The sequence below is a fragment of the Gracilinanus agilis genome, chromosome 1 (genome assembly GCF_016433145.1).
Source record: "Gracilinanus agilis isolate LMUSP501 chromosome 1, AgileGrace, whole genome shotgun sequence".
Taxonomy (NCBI): Eukaryota; Metazoa; Chordata; class Mammalia; order Didelphimorphia; family Didelphidae; genus Gracilinanus; species Gracilinanus agilis.
The window spans coordinates 333,566,731-333,581,582 of record NC_058130.1 but is presented as its reverse complement, the minus strand read 5'-3'; the positions used below and the strand labels follow the sequence as shown (position 1 = coordinate 333,581,582).

Below are 14,852 nucleotides of genomic sequence, written 5' to 3'. Positions count from 1 at the left end.
GGGAATATATTAAGTGACTACTGTGTGCCAGGTGCCATACTAAACTTTACAAATATTATCTTGTATAATCCTCACAACAATCTTGGGATATAGGTGTTGTTGTTATCCTCTTTTTGTAGATGAGGAAACTGAGGTATTCAGATTAACTGTCTTCCCCAAGGTCACAAAGCTATTAACTGGATTTAAATTCTGGTCTTCCTTCCTACAGGCTAATTGCTTGGAGGATAGAGAGGCTTTGTTATGGTCATACTGCTAGTATATGTTTGAGGCTAAATTGGAACCTCTGCCTTCCAATCTTGAAGGCCCACTGTCTACTGTTCAATATTGCTTTTTATAACATATTTGCTACTAATTTCTTAGGTGTTACTGTTGAACATGTTAAATTTGATCATAGTTGTGCAAATTGCTTTATAGCAGTGGTTATATTCCTTTTACAGAAGTGTCATTTTTTTACATGAGATACCTAAGATACCGAAAGATAAAACAATTTGTTATAGGTTTCACATTAGGCCATTGATAAAACCAGAATGGAATTAAGGAAAATGAGGATGTAACTACAGGCAGAGTGATGAAATGACTCCAGAGCCAGGAAGAACCTGATTCAAATCATTTCCCTAACACATTAGCTGTGTGATCTGTACCAGGCAGATCTGAAACTGAATTACAGATAAATTGTTCATCTTCACTGATGGGAAGGAGTTTCCATATATGGAGTTCCATATAAAAAAGAAATCTCCAGTCCAGACCTAAAAAATAAAGCATTTTATTATTTTGATCAAGAGGATACAGTGGAAGAATGGAATTTTTTTTTAATGACAAATCTGTTTCAAAAAGGTCCTACTCTGGTGACATTTTATGGTGTAGAGGTAATGTTAAGTTCTTGAAGTCACTGTCAGTGTGATGTAAACCCTGGCAGCGAGTACAGTCCTTCGGACAAACTGTCTTATCTCCTGCCTGAGGAATGGTTTAGAAGTATGGAGGCTGGGCCCTAGATGATGAATTCTTTGATCATAAAAGAGATGAAAATTAAAAGATGGTCCTCAATCCAATTTGGCATTCTTTGCAAAGCCAGTGTCTGACTGATGAATATCATATGTCCTCTATTGCATCTTGATGCGCAGGTCTTCCCACATCCATTCTTGAAATACACTCTCCTTAACTTACACTTCTCAGATTCCTTATCTTCTTTCAAGACTCAGCTCAGTTGCCACCTTCTTTGATCTCTTTAGCTAAGTATTCTTTCCCCTCTCAGATATTCTTAAAGTATCTTGTTTGATTTCTTCTCTGTCCTCTTAAGTCCTTCACATGGCTGTGCACTTGAGTGTAACTTCTCTGAGGCCAGGGACTCCTGTGTTTTATCCAACTTTGTATCCCTCTGCCTAACACCATATTTTGTATGTAGTCACTTAGCATATTTTAGGTGCTTAATATATGTTGACTTTAATCAAAAGAGTAGGGGATATTAGGAATCAGTCTTGTTGTTTTTAGACCTCTTACAAATGTTTAGTTTATTATTTGTATTCTAGGTGTGAATTCCTTGTTTAGTGATCATTAATTTGATACATTACTGGAGGAACTGAGCTACTTCTATATTGACATTCTTCCTCTGAAGGCAGCTAGATGGTCCAGAGAACAGCATGCTACTCCTGGAGTCAGGAAGACCTCAGTTCAAATCTTGTTTCAGACAATTAGCTATGACTCAGGGCAAGTCATTTAACCTCTGTCTTCTTTGTTTAGTTTCCTTGTCTATAAAATGAGGAAATGGCACTTTCCTTCCAGAGTTGTTGTGAGGACCAAATGAGATAATTTTAAGAGTGCTTAGCAGTGTCTGACACATAGTAGGGGATGACTCAAGCAGTCCTTGAAGAAGAATATAAAAGTTAGTAGAATTGACTATTACGATTAAAAATAATAAAGGCTGATATAAATATATATATTAGTATTTTAGTTAAAGCCATGCTGATAGATAAAGTCATTAGACCACACGCTTGTAAGAATTCAAAACTGCTGCCTAGCCATAATTACCTCCCCTTTCCTCCTGCGCCCAGTAGCTAAAGAGGGTAGCTAAAGAGCTAAAAAAAAAAAAGGCCTTACTTTTGGATTTCCTCTCATTTTAAACTGTTCTCTGCGTGGTGACGCAGACGTCCCCTCACCCAAAGAACCGGAACCGGAAGCCCATTGGACCACGGGAAATGTAGTTTGATAGTTCCCACGTGTCCATAGAAAATATATATACTTTTAGATGGCATCTCCCAAATTTCACTTTTACATGACCTCATCTTGAGCTGAAAGACAAAAAAAATCTCTAATTTCATGGGCTACTTGGTCATCTTATTTTGCTGTATCATGATAAGCACAGCAAAGGAAACCACAGTGAAGATATATGGTAACTAATTTAACTAACTTATGAGTCAGCATCTGTTGGAGAATGTGACAAAGTAGAAATTGGGTCCATTCTATCTTTAAATCCATTATCCTATGAAGAGTTTCAGATGATTCTTCAAAACATGTTATTATAAAACCTTTATAATTGGTGACTTCAATGTAAAAGTTGGCAGAGGGGAAGGCAATGACTGTTGTGTTGGAAAATGTGCATCAGGCAGTCAATTGGCCACTAGCCTCCTATGTGCTAGGCACTGTGCTGAATGCTAGGATTCAAAGAAAGGCAAAAATAGCCATTCCTGGAAGGGAGCTCATACTTTAATGGGAAGGACAACATTCAAAACACTGTGTATTGGCTCCAAGGCAGAAGAGTGGTAAGGGTAGGCAATGGGGGTCAAATAACTTGCCCAGGGTCACACAGCTGGGAAGTGTCTGAGGTCAGATTTGAACTTAGGACCTCATGTCTCTAAGCCTGGCTCTCAATCCACTGAGCTACCCAGCTACCCCCACAAGATATCTTCTACAGGATAAATTGAAGATAATTTCAGAGGGGAGACATTAAGGTTAAATAGGATTTGGAAAGGCTTCTTGAAGAAGGTGGTATTTAAGCTGAGAATATGAAGGATGCCAGGGAAGTTTGGAGACAGAGATGAGGAAGGAGAGTTTTTCAGGCATGAGAGACAGCCAGTGAAAATGCTCAAATTTGGGAGCTAGAATATGATGCTTGGGGAGGGACAAAAAAGCTAATGTCACTAAATTGAAAATATGTGGAGGTAAGGGGTAAAAAGACTAGAAAAGGAGGGAGGAGGAACCATGTTATAAAGGCTTTAAAATCCTAATAGAGAATTTTATATTTGATCTTGGAGGAAATTGGGAGCCACTGGAGTTTATTTATTGAATAGTTGACTGATCTGGTCCAACCTAGGTCTTAAGAAGATCATGTTGATAGTTGAATGAAGGATGGATTGAAATGGGGAAAGAAATGAGAGACCAAATTCCTATATGCCATTAATATATTAAAAAAAGTTTTATTGATGCTTTTTTTTCAGCTATCGTTTCTGAATCAACCACTCCAGATCTGAATCAACTAGATTATGTCTGACAAGATTTACAAAATTTTTCCTAGTGGTTCCTTACTTCTCTTTGAAAAGGCAGAAGTAACTGCCATTTTCAAGAATAGTTTCCTTAAAAAGAGGGTAGGAAGATATTAGACAAGGGGAGTACTCAACGTCATCAATAAATATCATATGTATTTTTAAAAAGACAATTTAACTGGATGCCAATACAAGAATAATTTCAGAATCAACTTGTCATTGTATTATGATTATTCTATGTCTTAAACTTTTTTTTGTTACTATATATCACAAGTAATGCTTTTAGGAATATTTTTGTGCAGATAGATTATTTTTTTTTCTGTTTGTACTTCCCTGGGTAGGTGGGTGGGTAGGGTATATAATTCCATTAATGGGACTATTTGGTTAAAGTTTACATTAAGTTTTATTCACACTTAGCAAATAATTCCTTTTTTAAAAAGGTTGAACCACTTTACATTGCCACCAGCGATGTTATTTACCAGCTTCTTTTATTCCCACTGTGCCAGTATTACATTTTCAAAGGGCTATTCAACCTGGGACCCTTTATCCCAGCCATACTGCTTCCTAGGTCTTTATTTCAGAGTGGTAAAAAAAAGGGAAAAGGACATACATATGAAAATATTTATAGCTGCTCTTTTGTGGTGGCAGAGAATTGGAAATTGAGGGAATGTGCATCAATTGGAGAACAGCTGAACAAAGTATGGTATATGAGTGTGATAGAATATCTTAATAACACAATTATAAGAAATGAACAGAATGGTTTCATAAAAACCTGTGAGCAGCTGATGCAGTGAACAGAACCAGGAGACCATTCTATATAGTAACTGTAATATTGTAATGATGTTCATCTGTGAAAGACTTTTCTAATCTGGTCAATATAATGACCCAGGATAATTCCAAAGAACTCATGATGAAAAATGCTCTCTACTTCCAGATAGAGAACTGATGAACACTGAGTGCAAAATAGTTTCCCTTGATTTTTCTCCAATGTGACTAATATGGAAATATGGTTTCACATGTATAAAGGGTTTCATACTGCTTGCCTTCTCAGTGGGTAGCAGAGAAGCTGGAGAGAGGGAGAGCTGAAAAAAAAAAAAGGAATGAACTCCCCCCCCCCCAATAAATCTATTGATTTATAGGGGGAGAAAGAATGTAAGCTACTTGAGGACAGGTTTTTTTGTGTGTTTTCTTTGCATTTTCAGGGCTTAACACAATGTCTGACTTATAGTAAGCATTTAATGTTGTGGTCTGAAAAAAATCGAGGCATAAAACAGGGAAACATATCCTTGTCAAAGGTGTTCATTAATGTCATGTATTACTCTCATAGCTTAGTGCACATAATGTGGCACATAATAAATGTTTATTACCTGATTGTTTGACTAGCCAGCTTTAGTTCTATATACCATGTACTACAATAACTCTGTGTGGCTATGACCTAAATAGAAGAGGTCATATCACTTAAAAATAGAATGGAGCCTCCTATATGGAGGAAAGTTATTAACCAAATGAGATGCAAAGGATCATAGAAGATGCAAAATTGAAGAACTTTTGGACAAGCAAAATCCATGCAGTTAGGTAGGAAGGAGACAACTGAAGGAAGTGTTGCACAGATTTCTCTGGTAAAGGTATGACACCCAAGATATATATATAGGTGTTGATAGAAACAAAAATAAAAGTTGTTCTTCAATAAAAATTTGGGCAAAATATGCTAAGTTAATTTTTAAGTGAAGAAATGCAAACTGTCAACAGCTAGATAAAAATGCTTCACATATTAATAGTAAGACAAATGCAAATTAAAACAACTGAAGCTCTACTTTGCAACTACTAGATTAGCAATGATGACAAAAATGGAAAATGGCAGTTGTTGGCGGGGCATTAGGCACACTGGTAGTATAATGTTGCTGGAGTTGTGAATTGAACCATTTTGAAAAAAAAAAAATTTGGAACTACACTTCAAAAGTCATTGAATTGTACATCTGCTTTGACCCAGCATAACAACAACTGAACGTATACTCCAAAGAGTTCAAAGACCAAGAGAAAAAAAAGACCCACATTAAAATATGTGTATACACACACATATAATAGCACTTTTTGTTGTATCAAAGAATTGAAAACAGAGTGGATGTCTATTCATTTGGGACTGTCTGGCAAATTATTTTTGTCTCCTGTAGGATCATTTCCATTTTGGAAACAACATTATTTTAAAGTCAGTCATCAGTTTTAAAGATAAAAAAAAAGAGAGTGCTAGAAGAGCAACCTAGCTGAACTCTTCCAACATTCCCCACTAAACTTTAAAATAACTCAAGTAAAATTTTAGAGCAACAGAGCCAAATGGGGGACAGAATAAGATATTTTTTCCTGCCTAAGGAAAATTAGGAAGTTGACAGGTGAGGTCTATGACACTAGGATGGGAGGTGGTCCACAGTGTAGCAGCAGCAACATCAATGGTGGGCTTTGGAGGTGGCTGTGACAGTGGTAGCAGCATCAACAATTTCTGGAGCTCTCAGCCCAGAAACAGTAAGGGCAGGGGAGGGGTTATCAAAAAGAGGTTACAAGGAGCCCTTTGCTGGCACTAAGTGCAATTGGTGCTCTTTTGCTTATATACTCTTTTGCTTATATACAGTTGTGGGTAGCATTTCCAGGGCCAAGAGAAGCACTATTTCTTTTGGCTGCAGGAAGCAGGGGCCTTCCTTGGTAAAGACCAGAGCACAAACTAAGAGAGCAGTGACCACACCTTTCCCTGGATCACATCACTTTGGAAACATTATCTCTGAAAACCATAAAACAAAAAAGCCTGAAGTTTGGCAAATGCTTCCCTGCCAGTGGGTTAGCAGGGCCCAACTTTAACCTAAAGTTCAAAGTCAAGAAATAGGCTGGAAAAATGAATAAACAACAAAAAAAGAACTTGATCTTTAGACAAACTCAGAAGCTATAAGCAAAGCCTTAAAGAAAAATGCTAATTAGACCCAGGCCCAACAAGAATTCCTGGAAGAATTAAAGAAAGAGATGAGTGGTGGAGGAAATATTGAAAGTAGAAAAGAGAGTGATACAAGAAAATAATAAAAAGAGAATCAACAACTTAGTAAAAGAGGCACAAAAAAACACTGAAGAAACTAACATCTTTAAAATAGGATTGACTAATAGCAAAAAGAGGCCCAAAAATTCACTGAAGAACCTCTTAAAAAACAGACTAGACCATGTGGAAAAGGAGGTACAAAAATTCACTGAAGAAAAGAATTCTTAAAAAAGGAGAATTAGCCAAATGGAAAAAGGTACAAAAGCTCATTGAAGAAAAGAATTTCTAAAAAATTAGTACTGAACAAGTAGAATTTAACGACTTCATGAGACATCGAGCAACAACAAAACAAAGCCAAAATAATAGAAGAAAATGTGAAATATCTCATTAGAAAAACAACCAATTTGGAAAAGGAGAAATAACTTAAAAGTTTTTGGACGATCTGAGAGCTATGAACAAAAAAAGACCCCAGTAACATTTCAAGAAATTATAAAGGAAGATTACCCAGATGTCTTAGAACCAGAGGGTGAAATAGAAGTTGAAAGAATATAGCAATCACCTCTTGAAAGAGATCCTAACATGAAAACTCCCAGGAATAAGGTACAGGAGGAAATATTGCAAGCAGCTAGAAAGAAACAGTTCAAATATCATGGAACCATAGTGTAAATGGAATTAGCTCTAACCCATTCATAGTCAAAACTCTACTTACCCTAGGCATCTAGATTATATCATCCCCACCTCCCTCAGTTGAGAGGGGAGATGAGTTAATCACACGTGATAGTAAGTAACAAATCAAGAACAAGGGACTGCCCTTTGGGCAGTCCAAATCAGTGTAGAGGCTGCCATTTGTCCACTTGAATTAGAGGTGGGCCCATAGGAAGTGATGAGAGGAGACACTATCTCTTCAAGTATGTGGTTACTTCCTGGTGAGGCAGTTCCAGCTTTGAACTTGGTGCTGAAGGTGCTCGTCTGAGACCTCAGACTGCTTCTGCTCTGAATTGTCACGTGGGTAAGTTAGGCTGACTTCTTTGGCCTACCTTGGCTTTTCCATACTCTGCCTTAAGTAGGCTTATAGCCTCTCTGATTTCTACGGTCTTGTGGCTTGTAGCCTAGTTTAATTAGCCTTCTAACCCAGGCCTGGACTAGCCTCTCCCTTTCTCCATTTCCCTACCTTTTACCTTCCTAATTGTAAATAAACTATCTTAAACCCGATCCTGACTTGGGTCTATTTTAATTATGGAATCAATCTGAATTGTTGATTCCTGGCGGCCACACTTTAAATATATATCTATAAAATACCTAAAAACTCCCTCTTATAATTGTCAGGAGGGTCACACAAAATTTAGCAACTTTTGTGTTAAAGGAATGGAAAACTTGGAATATGATATTTCAAAAGGCAAAAGAGCTAGGATTACAACCAAGAATAATCCATCCAACAAAATGTATAATCCTTCAGGGGGAAAAATGATTATTTAGTGAAATAGAGGACTTTAAAGCATTCCTGACCAAAAAAAAAAAAAAAAAAAAGAACAGAACTGAAGAGAAAATTTGGCATTCAAACACAAGTTTCAAAAGAAGAATATAAAAGTAAACATGAAGGAATAATCATAGGGACTCAACAAAAATAAACTGTTTACATTCCTATATGAGAAGATGATACATGTAGCACTTAAAAACTTTATTATCATTAGGATAGTTAAAAGGCACCTACATAGGGGGCAGCTGGGTAGCTCAGTGGATTGAGAGCCAGGCCTAGAGACGGGAGGTCCTAGGTTCAAATGTGGCCTCAGACACTTCCCAGCTGTGTGACCCTGGGCAAGTCACTTGACCCCCATTGCCTAACCTTATCACTCTTCCACCTTGGAGTCAATACATAACTCCAAGATGGAAGGTAAGGACCTAAAAAAAAAAAATAAATCAAAGGCACCTACATAGAGGGCATGAATGTAAGTTGATTATATTGGGATAATCTCCAATAAAAAAAAGGGATGAGAAAGAGGGATGTGGGATTCACTGGGAGAAGGGAGGAGAGAGAGGTAGAATAGGGGAAGTTTTCTCATATAAAAAGACTTTGTTTGGCCTAGTCAGGTTAGCAGTTTGCTTTCTATTCAGCCATTTCCAAAGACTTTATGATCAATTGTTTTTGTACCCTATAGAAGCTATGTAAAACACATGTATTTCCTGAAGATTATTAAAGTGCTGTACAAAAAAAGATGGAAAGAATCAGGATAGGCTGGATTGATCTGTTCTCGATAAAAGCTATTTATAGTGGCTTTTTGTGATCATTAGTTACTTTTCTGTTTTACTAGCTATTCCTTTTAAATTATACTTCTACAATTTTTCCAGGAATTTGAGTCAAATTCGTTTGTCTATAGTTTGCAGGCTTTTCCCTTTCCTTTTTGTTGAAAACTTGGACAACTTATACTTGTTTTTATTAAAACAAAATTTTTAAGTTGAAAGTGCCTTTAGCAGTAGTTTGATCCAGGGATTCTTTATCTAAGATAAACTCAAAAAATGTTGACTGTTTCAGGAGTTGGTTTTCTTTGTAATCGTAAGTATTTTATTTAAAGCATTTAAACATATTCTCAGGTAGGGTGTATAGGCTTCATGACACAAAATGAGTTCATGACACAAAAAGGGTTAAGTGTGCTTATCTTTAGTATGGTCCTGTAGTGTGTGTCCTGCAAAGTTTAAATATCTTTTTTTTTTTTTTTTTTTAACCCTTGTACTTCGGTGTATTGTCTCATAGGTAGAAGATTGGTAAGGGTGGGCAATGGGGGTCAAGTGACTTGCCCAGGGTCACACAGCTGGGAAGTGGCTGAGGCCGGGTTTGAACCTAGGACCTCCTGTCTCTAGGCCTGACTCTCACTCCACTGAGCTACCCAGCTGCCCCTTATATATCTTTTTTAAAAAGTAAAATTGGCACAGTTTTGTCACGGGTCCAGCAATACTAATGGTCTAGGAGCAGGTTTAGTGGATTGTGGGAATTGCCTAGGGATGGGGATTAGCTAGCCAGGAGAGAACAAAACCATCTTTGACTGAGTAGTGGTTGTGATAAGAATGAGAAGTCAAGGAGAACTGGGTTTGGATCCCAGCTCTGCCACTTACTTCATGACTTTGGGCAACTCAGCTTCTCTGGGCTTTAGTTTCCTGATTTGTAGAGAGAAGAGTATTATATTATATATAGCATTATATTATTACTAAGTTCCTTTCCAGGTCTAAATCCTATGAAAAGTGTTTAGGGAACTAAATTTGCGAGTTTGATAAGTGAGTTTTTAAGTTGTAACTTTTGAGGTTTCTGTTGATGATAACAGTGATAATTATAATTCCCTTTCATGCTTCATCTTTCAGATCTCTTTGGCAATAGGGTCTGGTTGAACTATAAAAGTAGAGGGCAGGCAGAAGATAATAAGTATATTGTGCCTGCTGTGTGGGGCTTTTTACAAATACCTCATTTGATTCTTCCAGCAACCTTGCGAAGAAGGTGCTATTACTATTCCCTTTTACCACTGAGGAAACTGAGGTAGGCAGAGGTTAAGTAATTCTTCTAAAGTCACACAGCTAGTGAAGTTGTTTGAATTTGAACTTGGGTCATCCTAACTCCAGGTGCAACAGTCTTACCCATTTCGCCACCTGGCTGACTTTAGTAATGAATCTTGCCTAGTAATATTAAAGCAATTCTTTTTAGTTTTTATGCCTTTAACCCTGACCTCATCCCCTTTTGAATTGCTTCCTAGGCATTTATATGTACTTTCATACCCTTCTGATACATAAAATTTCTGAGAATTGTCTTATCCCTGCATCATCATTTTTGCTGTTCTTCAGACTTCAAATATGTTTCTCACTTTTTTAAAGCTCCCAATCCCTAGCCAATTCTTTTATCGAACCCTGAAAATTTTTTCTCAGTAGTGCCCTTTTAAATGTATCCTCTTTTTATTTCTGTAACAACCAATCTAAACTACCCTTATCTTGCTCTTAGTTTATAGCAACACCCTGCTAGCTAGCAGCTTTTCCTCCTTGCCATTCCATTGTCTTAACACAATTGTTAAAATAATTTTAGCTTTTATTTTGTCAGTTTGCTTAAGAATCTGTAGTTTCCCCTTGTTTAAAGTTCTTGCCTGAATTGACTTTATTTATCTATAAAACTTTATACCATTACTGTCTTTTTTTACCTCTTCACCTCAACAAAAGCAAATCTGTTTAGTAAATAGAATTTTTTCTCATCTCTAATATTTTGTGTTCCTCAGAACTTTTTAAGACCTAACTCAAAACTTATTTCTTCTAGAAAGTAATTCTTTAATCCCAGTCCTTTCTAAATCACTCCTTTATTCCGAGTTTTTGTCTATTCTTAGGTATGCAATTTGTAGTATATCATTTTAATTTGCTATGCTGCTCTACAGTTGTTTTACATATATTTCCTTTATCCAATGGATTTTTAAAAAAACTCTTACTTTCCTTCTTATAATCAATACTGGGTATTGGTTCTAAGGCAGAAGAATGGTAAGGGCTAGGCAATGGGGGTTAAGTGACTTGCCCAGGGTCACACAGTCAGGAAGTATCTGAGGTCAGATTTGAACCCAGGACCTCCCATCTCTGGGCCTGACTCTCAATCCACTGAGCCACCCAGCTGCCTCCTATCCAATGGATTTTAAGCCAAAAGTCAGCTGTACTTTAAAAAACCATTCCATAGCACCAAATGTATTGTGTACAATATATGATCAAGAAATACTTGTAAATTAAATGAAATATTGTACTTTTTTTTGGTAGGTGCAAGAGTGCTAAAATCTTATTAAAACCACAACTAGGATGGACAGTTATTTTAAAGCTGCTGTCAGTGACTTGGACAAACTCCTTGATGATTTTGAACAAAGCACAGGTTTGTTTTTCATTTGTGCCATTCCAGGGAAATGGGACAGAATTTAACCTGCATTTTCTTTATAGGAAATCATGTTTTCAACTTTTGTTATGTCTCCTGTGCAAAGTTTTACCTTGTTGTCATATCAATTTTAGTTTAATCTTATTCTAAATGTAGTTTGTAGCACAGTAGCACTTTTAGAAAGGAAGGAGAATAGACTTTTGTTTCCTTATTTGGTCTTTAGCTATGAAGAAAATACCTTTAAAACCAAGTATAAGATCTTTCCTGTCTCATAAGCATGACCAAAAGAGATAAGTTTAACAAGAGTAGCTCTGTGCCAGACATTGTGACATATTTATTTTCTGTTATAAGAAATGATGCTTTCAGCCTATAGTGTTGTGCGGTCTAAGGAAGATGTTGGCAGAATTTAGAAAACTGGGCACTTTTTTCCTTTTTTTTTTTTTAAATGAATCTGAATTTCAAAATTTGGCTATGCTATTTGAAATATCTTGAATAACTATAACCTTGTTCCACCCATCCTCAAATATTTGAACAAAAATGCAATTTAAGGCAGCCTAGATTTTAGGAAGCATAATCACTGGCTATTGCTCCCCTTTAGCAGAAATAATAGTTGCATTTAGAAACAGTGAAATTGACTGGTAAAAGTAAAATAAAGAAAAAGTTGTGAAAACTGAAAATTTTCTTAATTTAAATATCTTAGAAAATGTAACAGATGTTACAATGTAACAATGTTACAAATGTAGCAAAATGTTAATATTTTAAAGGGTTGTTCATTTTTCATTTGGTTTGTGGGCTGTGGATAAAGTTAGACAAAGAAAAATTATGCATTTAATTTTGTGTCTTCATTTTGAATAGATGAACATGATCACTACCAAATGGCAGAAAGTTCATACAGTTCCAACTACTGTTCAGTTTCTTCAGAATTGCCTTCCTCACAACCAGTTTCACCAGTACCCAAAGATCAACCATGTTTCAGTAGTGGTACCAGTTCAGAAATATTCTGTGGAACAAATCAGGCAACAATAAATGGAAAAAAGCTTGGAGGACTAACATCTTCAATACAAAATGAAAAAAATGTAACTGGTCTTGATCTTCTCTCTACTGTGGATGGTGGCTCTTCAGATGAAATTCAACCTTTAAGTCTAGGACGATGTGGTATACCAGTCTGTGATCTTATCAGTGATATGGGTAATTTGGTTCATGTAACAAATAGTCATGAAGATATTCAAGCAATACTGCCAGATAATTTCCAAGCCAATACAGATTCATTGATTGGCTTAGATTTGTCTGTTTCACCAGCTACTATTTGTGCTTCTTCAGAAGATATTTCAGAAGAACAAAATAATGAAGGCAACTCTGTATCACAAAGACCAGAAAACATTGCTACCATAGAATCGAGTTTAAAAACAGATACATCATTTTTAGAGTCATGTGATCACAATAGAACGGCCAGTTTAGAGGATAAAAAGATAAATGATCAACTAGAACAAACTGCTGGCCTTAACTCTGTGTATGCCTTGACACAGCAGAATTCCAAAACATTTGATTCCAAAGACAAAAAACACAACTTGCCTTGTGAGTTAAAAGAGAAATCTTTGGTAAAACAGGAGGTAAAGGTAGCAAGCAGAAATCAAACAGCAGAGTCCAAGGAAATAGACAGTGTGAGTGTTATAGCTTGTGATCATCCAAAAAGTGAAGGCTTATGCATAAATGATTTGAATACAAGAGATCAAAAGTATAGCTTGTCTGATTCCTCCCTTCAGGAGAATAGGATCCCTTTATTTAGAAAACAACCTGCAGAAGAAAATCCATGCAATTTTGACCTTAAAAGTGATATGCTCCAAGATGCCTCTTCCACTTTACATATTTCAAGTAAAGAAGTAGAATCCTCATTGTCCTGCCTTCCAATATCTGTGTCTATGTGTGGCTCACTTATTGAAAATGAAGATCAAAGTGATAGTTTGCCGCAGAAGGAGCAAGTTGATAGCCTAAAACAGGATGTCATAACTATACATGAAGATATTCCCAAGAGTATTGTTTTAGATGAGGAACCAGTTAAAGACAATGAACCCTCTAAAAAAGACGAACACACAAATATAACTGATCAAATGTTAGCTGACAATCTGGTAGGTGGAAAAGTGGATCTTGGCCAAGTGATTAGCAGAGCTGAGCCTTCTGAACATCATTACACTGATTTTTCTATTTCAACTGACTCCAAAGTAGAGCATTCTGATGATATTCTGTCATTTCATGATCATCATGAAGGAAACACTTTTTCAAGTAGTGGTGTTATTAGGAAGGAATTAGATTACTTTAATATTGATGAAGATATAACAAGTGACACTCTGATTAGTGATGCTGAACTTGATGCCTTTCTAACTGAACAGTATCTTCAGACCACTAGTGTAAAGTCCTTGGAAGAAAATGCAAATAATGTGGACTCTCACTTGAATGAAATAAATGTGAAAGACCTAGATAGTGAAAAGACCAACAATATGTATTTAAATAATAAAGAAGTAGTAATGAGTGGAGTTTCTCATATTACTAGTATTTGTGGAACAGTTGATAAGCAGTGTACATCAGAAGAAGGTCGTTTGTCTGTAGGAGAAAAAGATTTATTTCCTATTCAGCAAGGGATGTCTAACAATAAGCCTGAGGTTGTTAATGAATTGTCTGGCTCTGATAGTAATAATCATATGGCACATGCCGGAGGAGCCAGACCTAAGCAATTACTTAACTTTCCATCAAGAACAGTGAGTCCAAAGGATCCGAGCAAGCCTAAAGCACAAAATGTAGCAGAAATGGAACCCAGTGTATCAAATTCTGTCATCTCCAAAGCTTGTTCTGTGGACACTGCAGCTGAATCCAATGTTAGCCACAATGTGGATAGCTTAGAAGCTGGAGACAATTTCACACGAACAGACGTTGTTCCTTCAGCTGAAAAGGCTTGTAGAGAAGGTGTAGTTTTAGGGCAAAAACAGCCTTCCTGGGTTCCTGATTCAGAAGCTCCAAACTGTATGAACTGCCAAGTCAAATTTACTTTTACAAAAAGGCGCCACCACTGCCGAGCATGTGGAAAAGTAAGTTATACAAGTTAAAACGTTTTTTTCTTCCTCGTTAGAAACATGTTTTTGAACACTCATGTAAAGGAAAATGGTGACTTATTGCTCTCTACAATACAGTTGTATGATGGACTTTATGTCAATCACTCTCATTTTCTTCTAGTGATTATTATGGTAATATTTAAAAACCCTGTAGTTATTTTATGATCTGATTGATAATGTTTGTACATGTGGATTATAGTAAGGAAGTACAAAGACATTCTTAACTGGGGAATATAGTACTTATGAAATTCATAAATGCATAGTCTATTCTTGGATGGGAATATAAGGGCATTTTGTATATTTCACAATTTAGTATAAATTTCTTCCACTTCCCATTTTATAGATTAAGGAAACTGAGACCCAGAGAGAAGTCAGGTGGT

At 36.4% G+C, this 14,852-nt stretch overlaps 1 protein-coding gene across 1 annotated transcript in view; it reads left to right on the top strand.

Annotated features, from left to right (window-relative positions):
* The first annotated feature begins 11,298 nt into the window (after nt 1–11,298).
* The window catches only part of ZFYVE16 (zinc finger FYVE-type containing 16), a 38,425-nt gene continuing 34,871 nt past the window's right edge, over nt 11,299–14,852 (top strand). Inside the window, exons 1-2 of the mRNA XM_044662982.1 lie at nt 11,299–11,368; nt 12,224–14,448. Of these exons, the coding sequence (XP_044518917.1) occupies nt 11,299–11,368; nt 12,224–14,448 (2,295 nt within the window). The remainder of the gene's footprint in view (nt 11,369–12,223; nt 14,449–14,852) is intronic.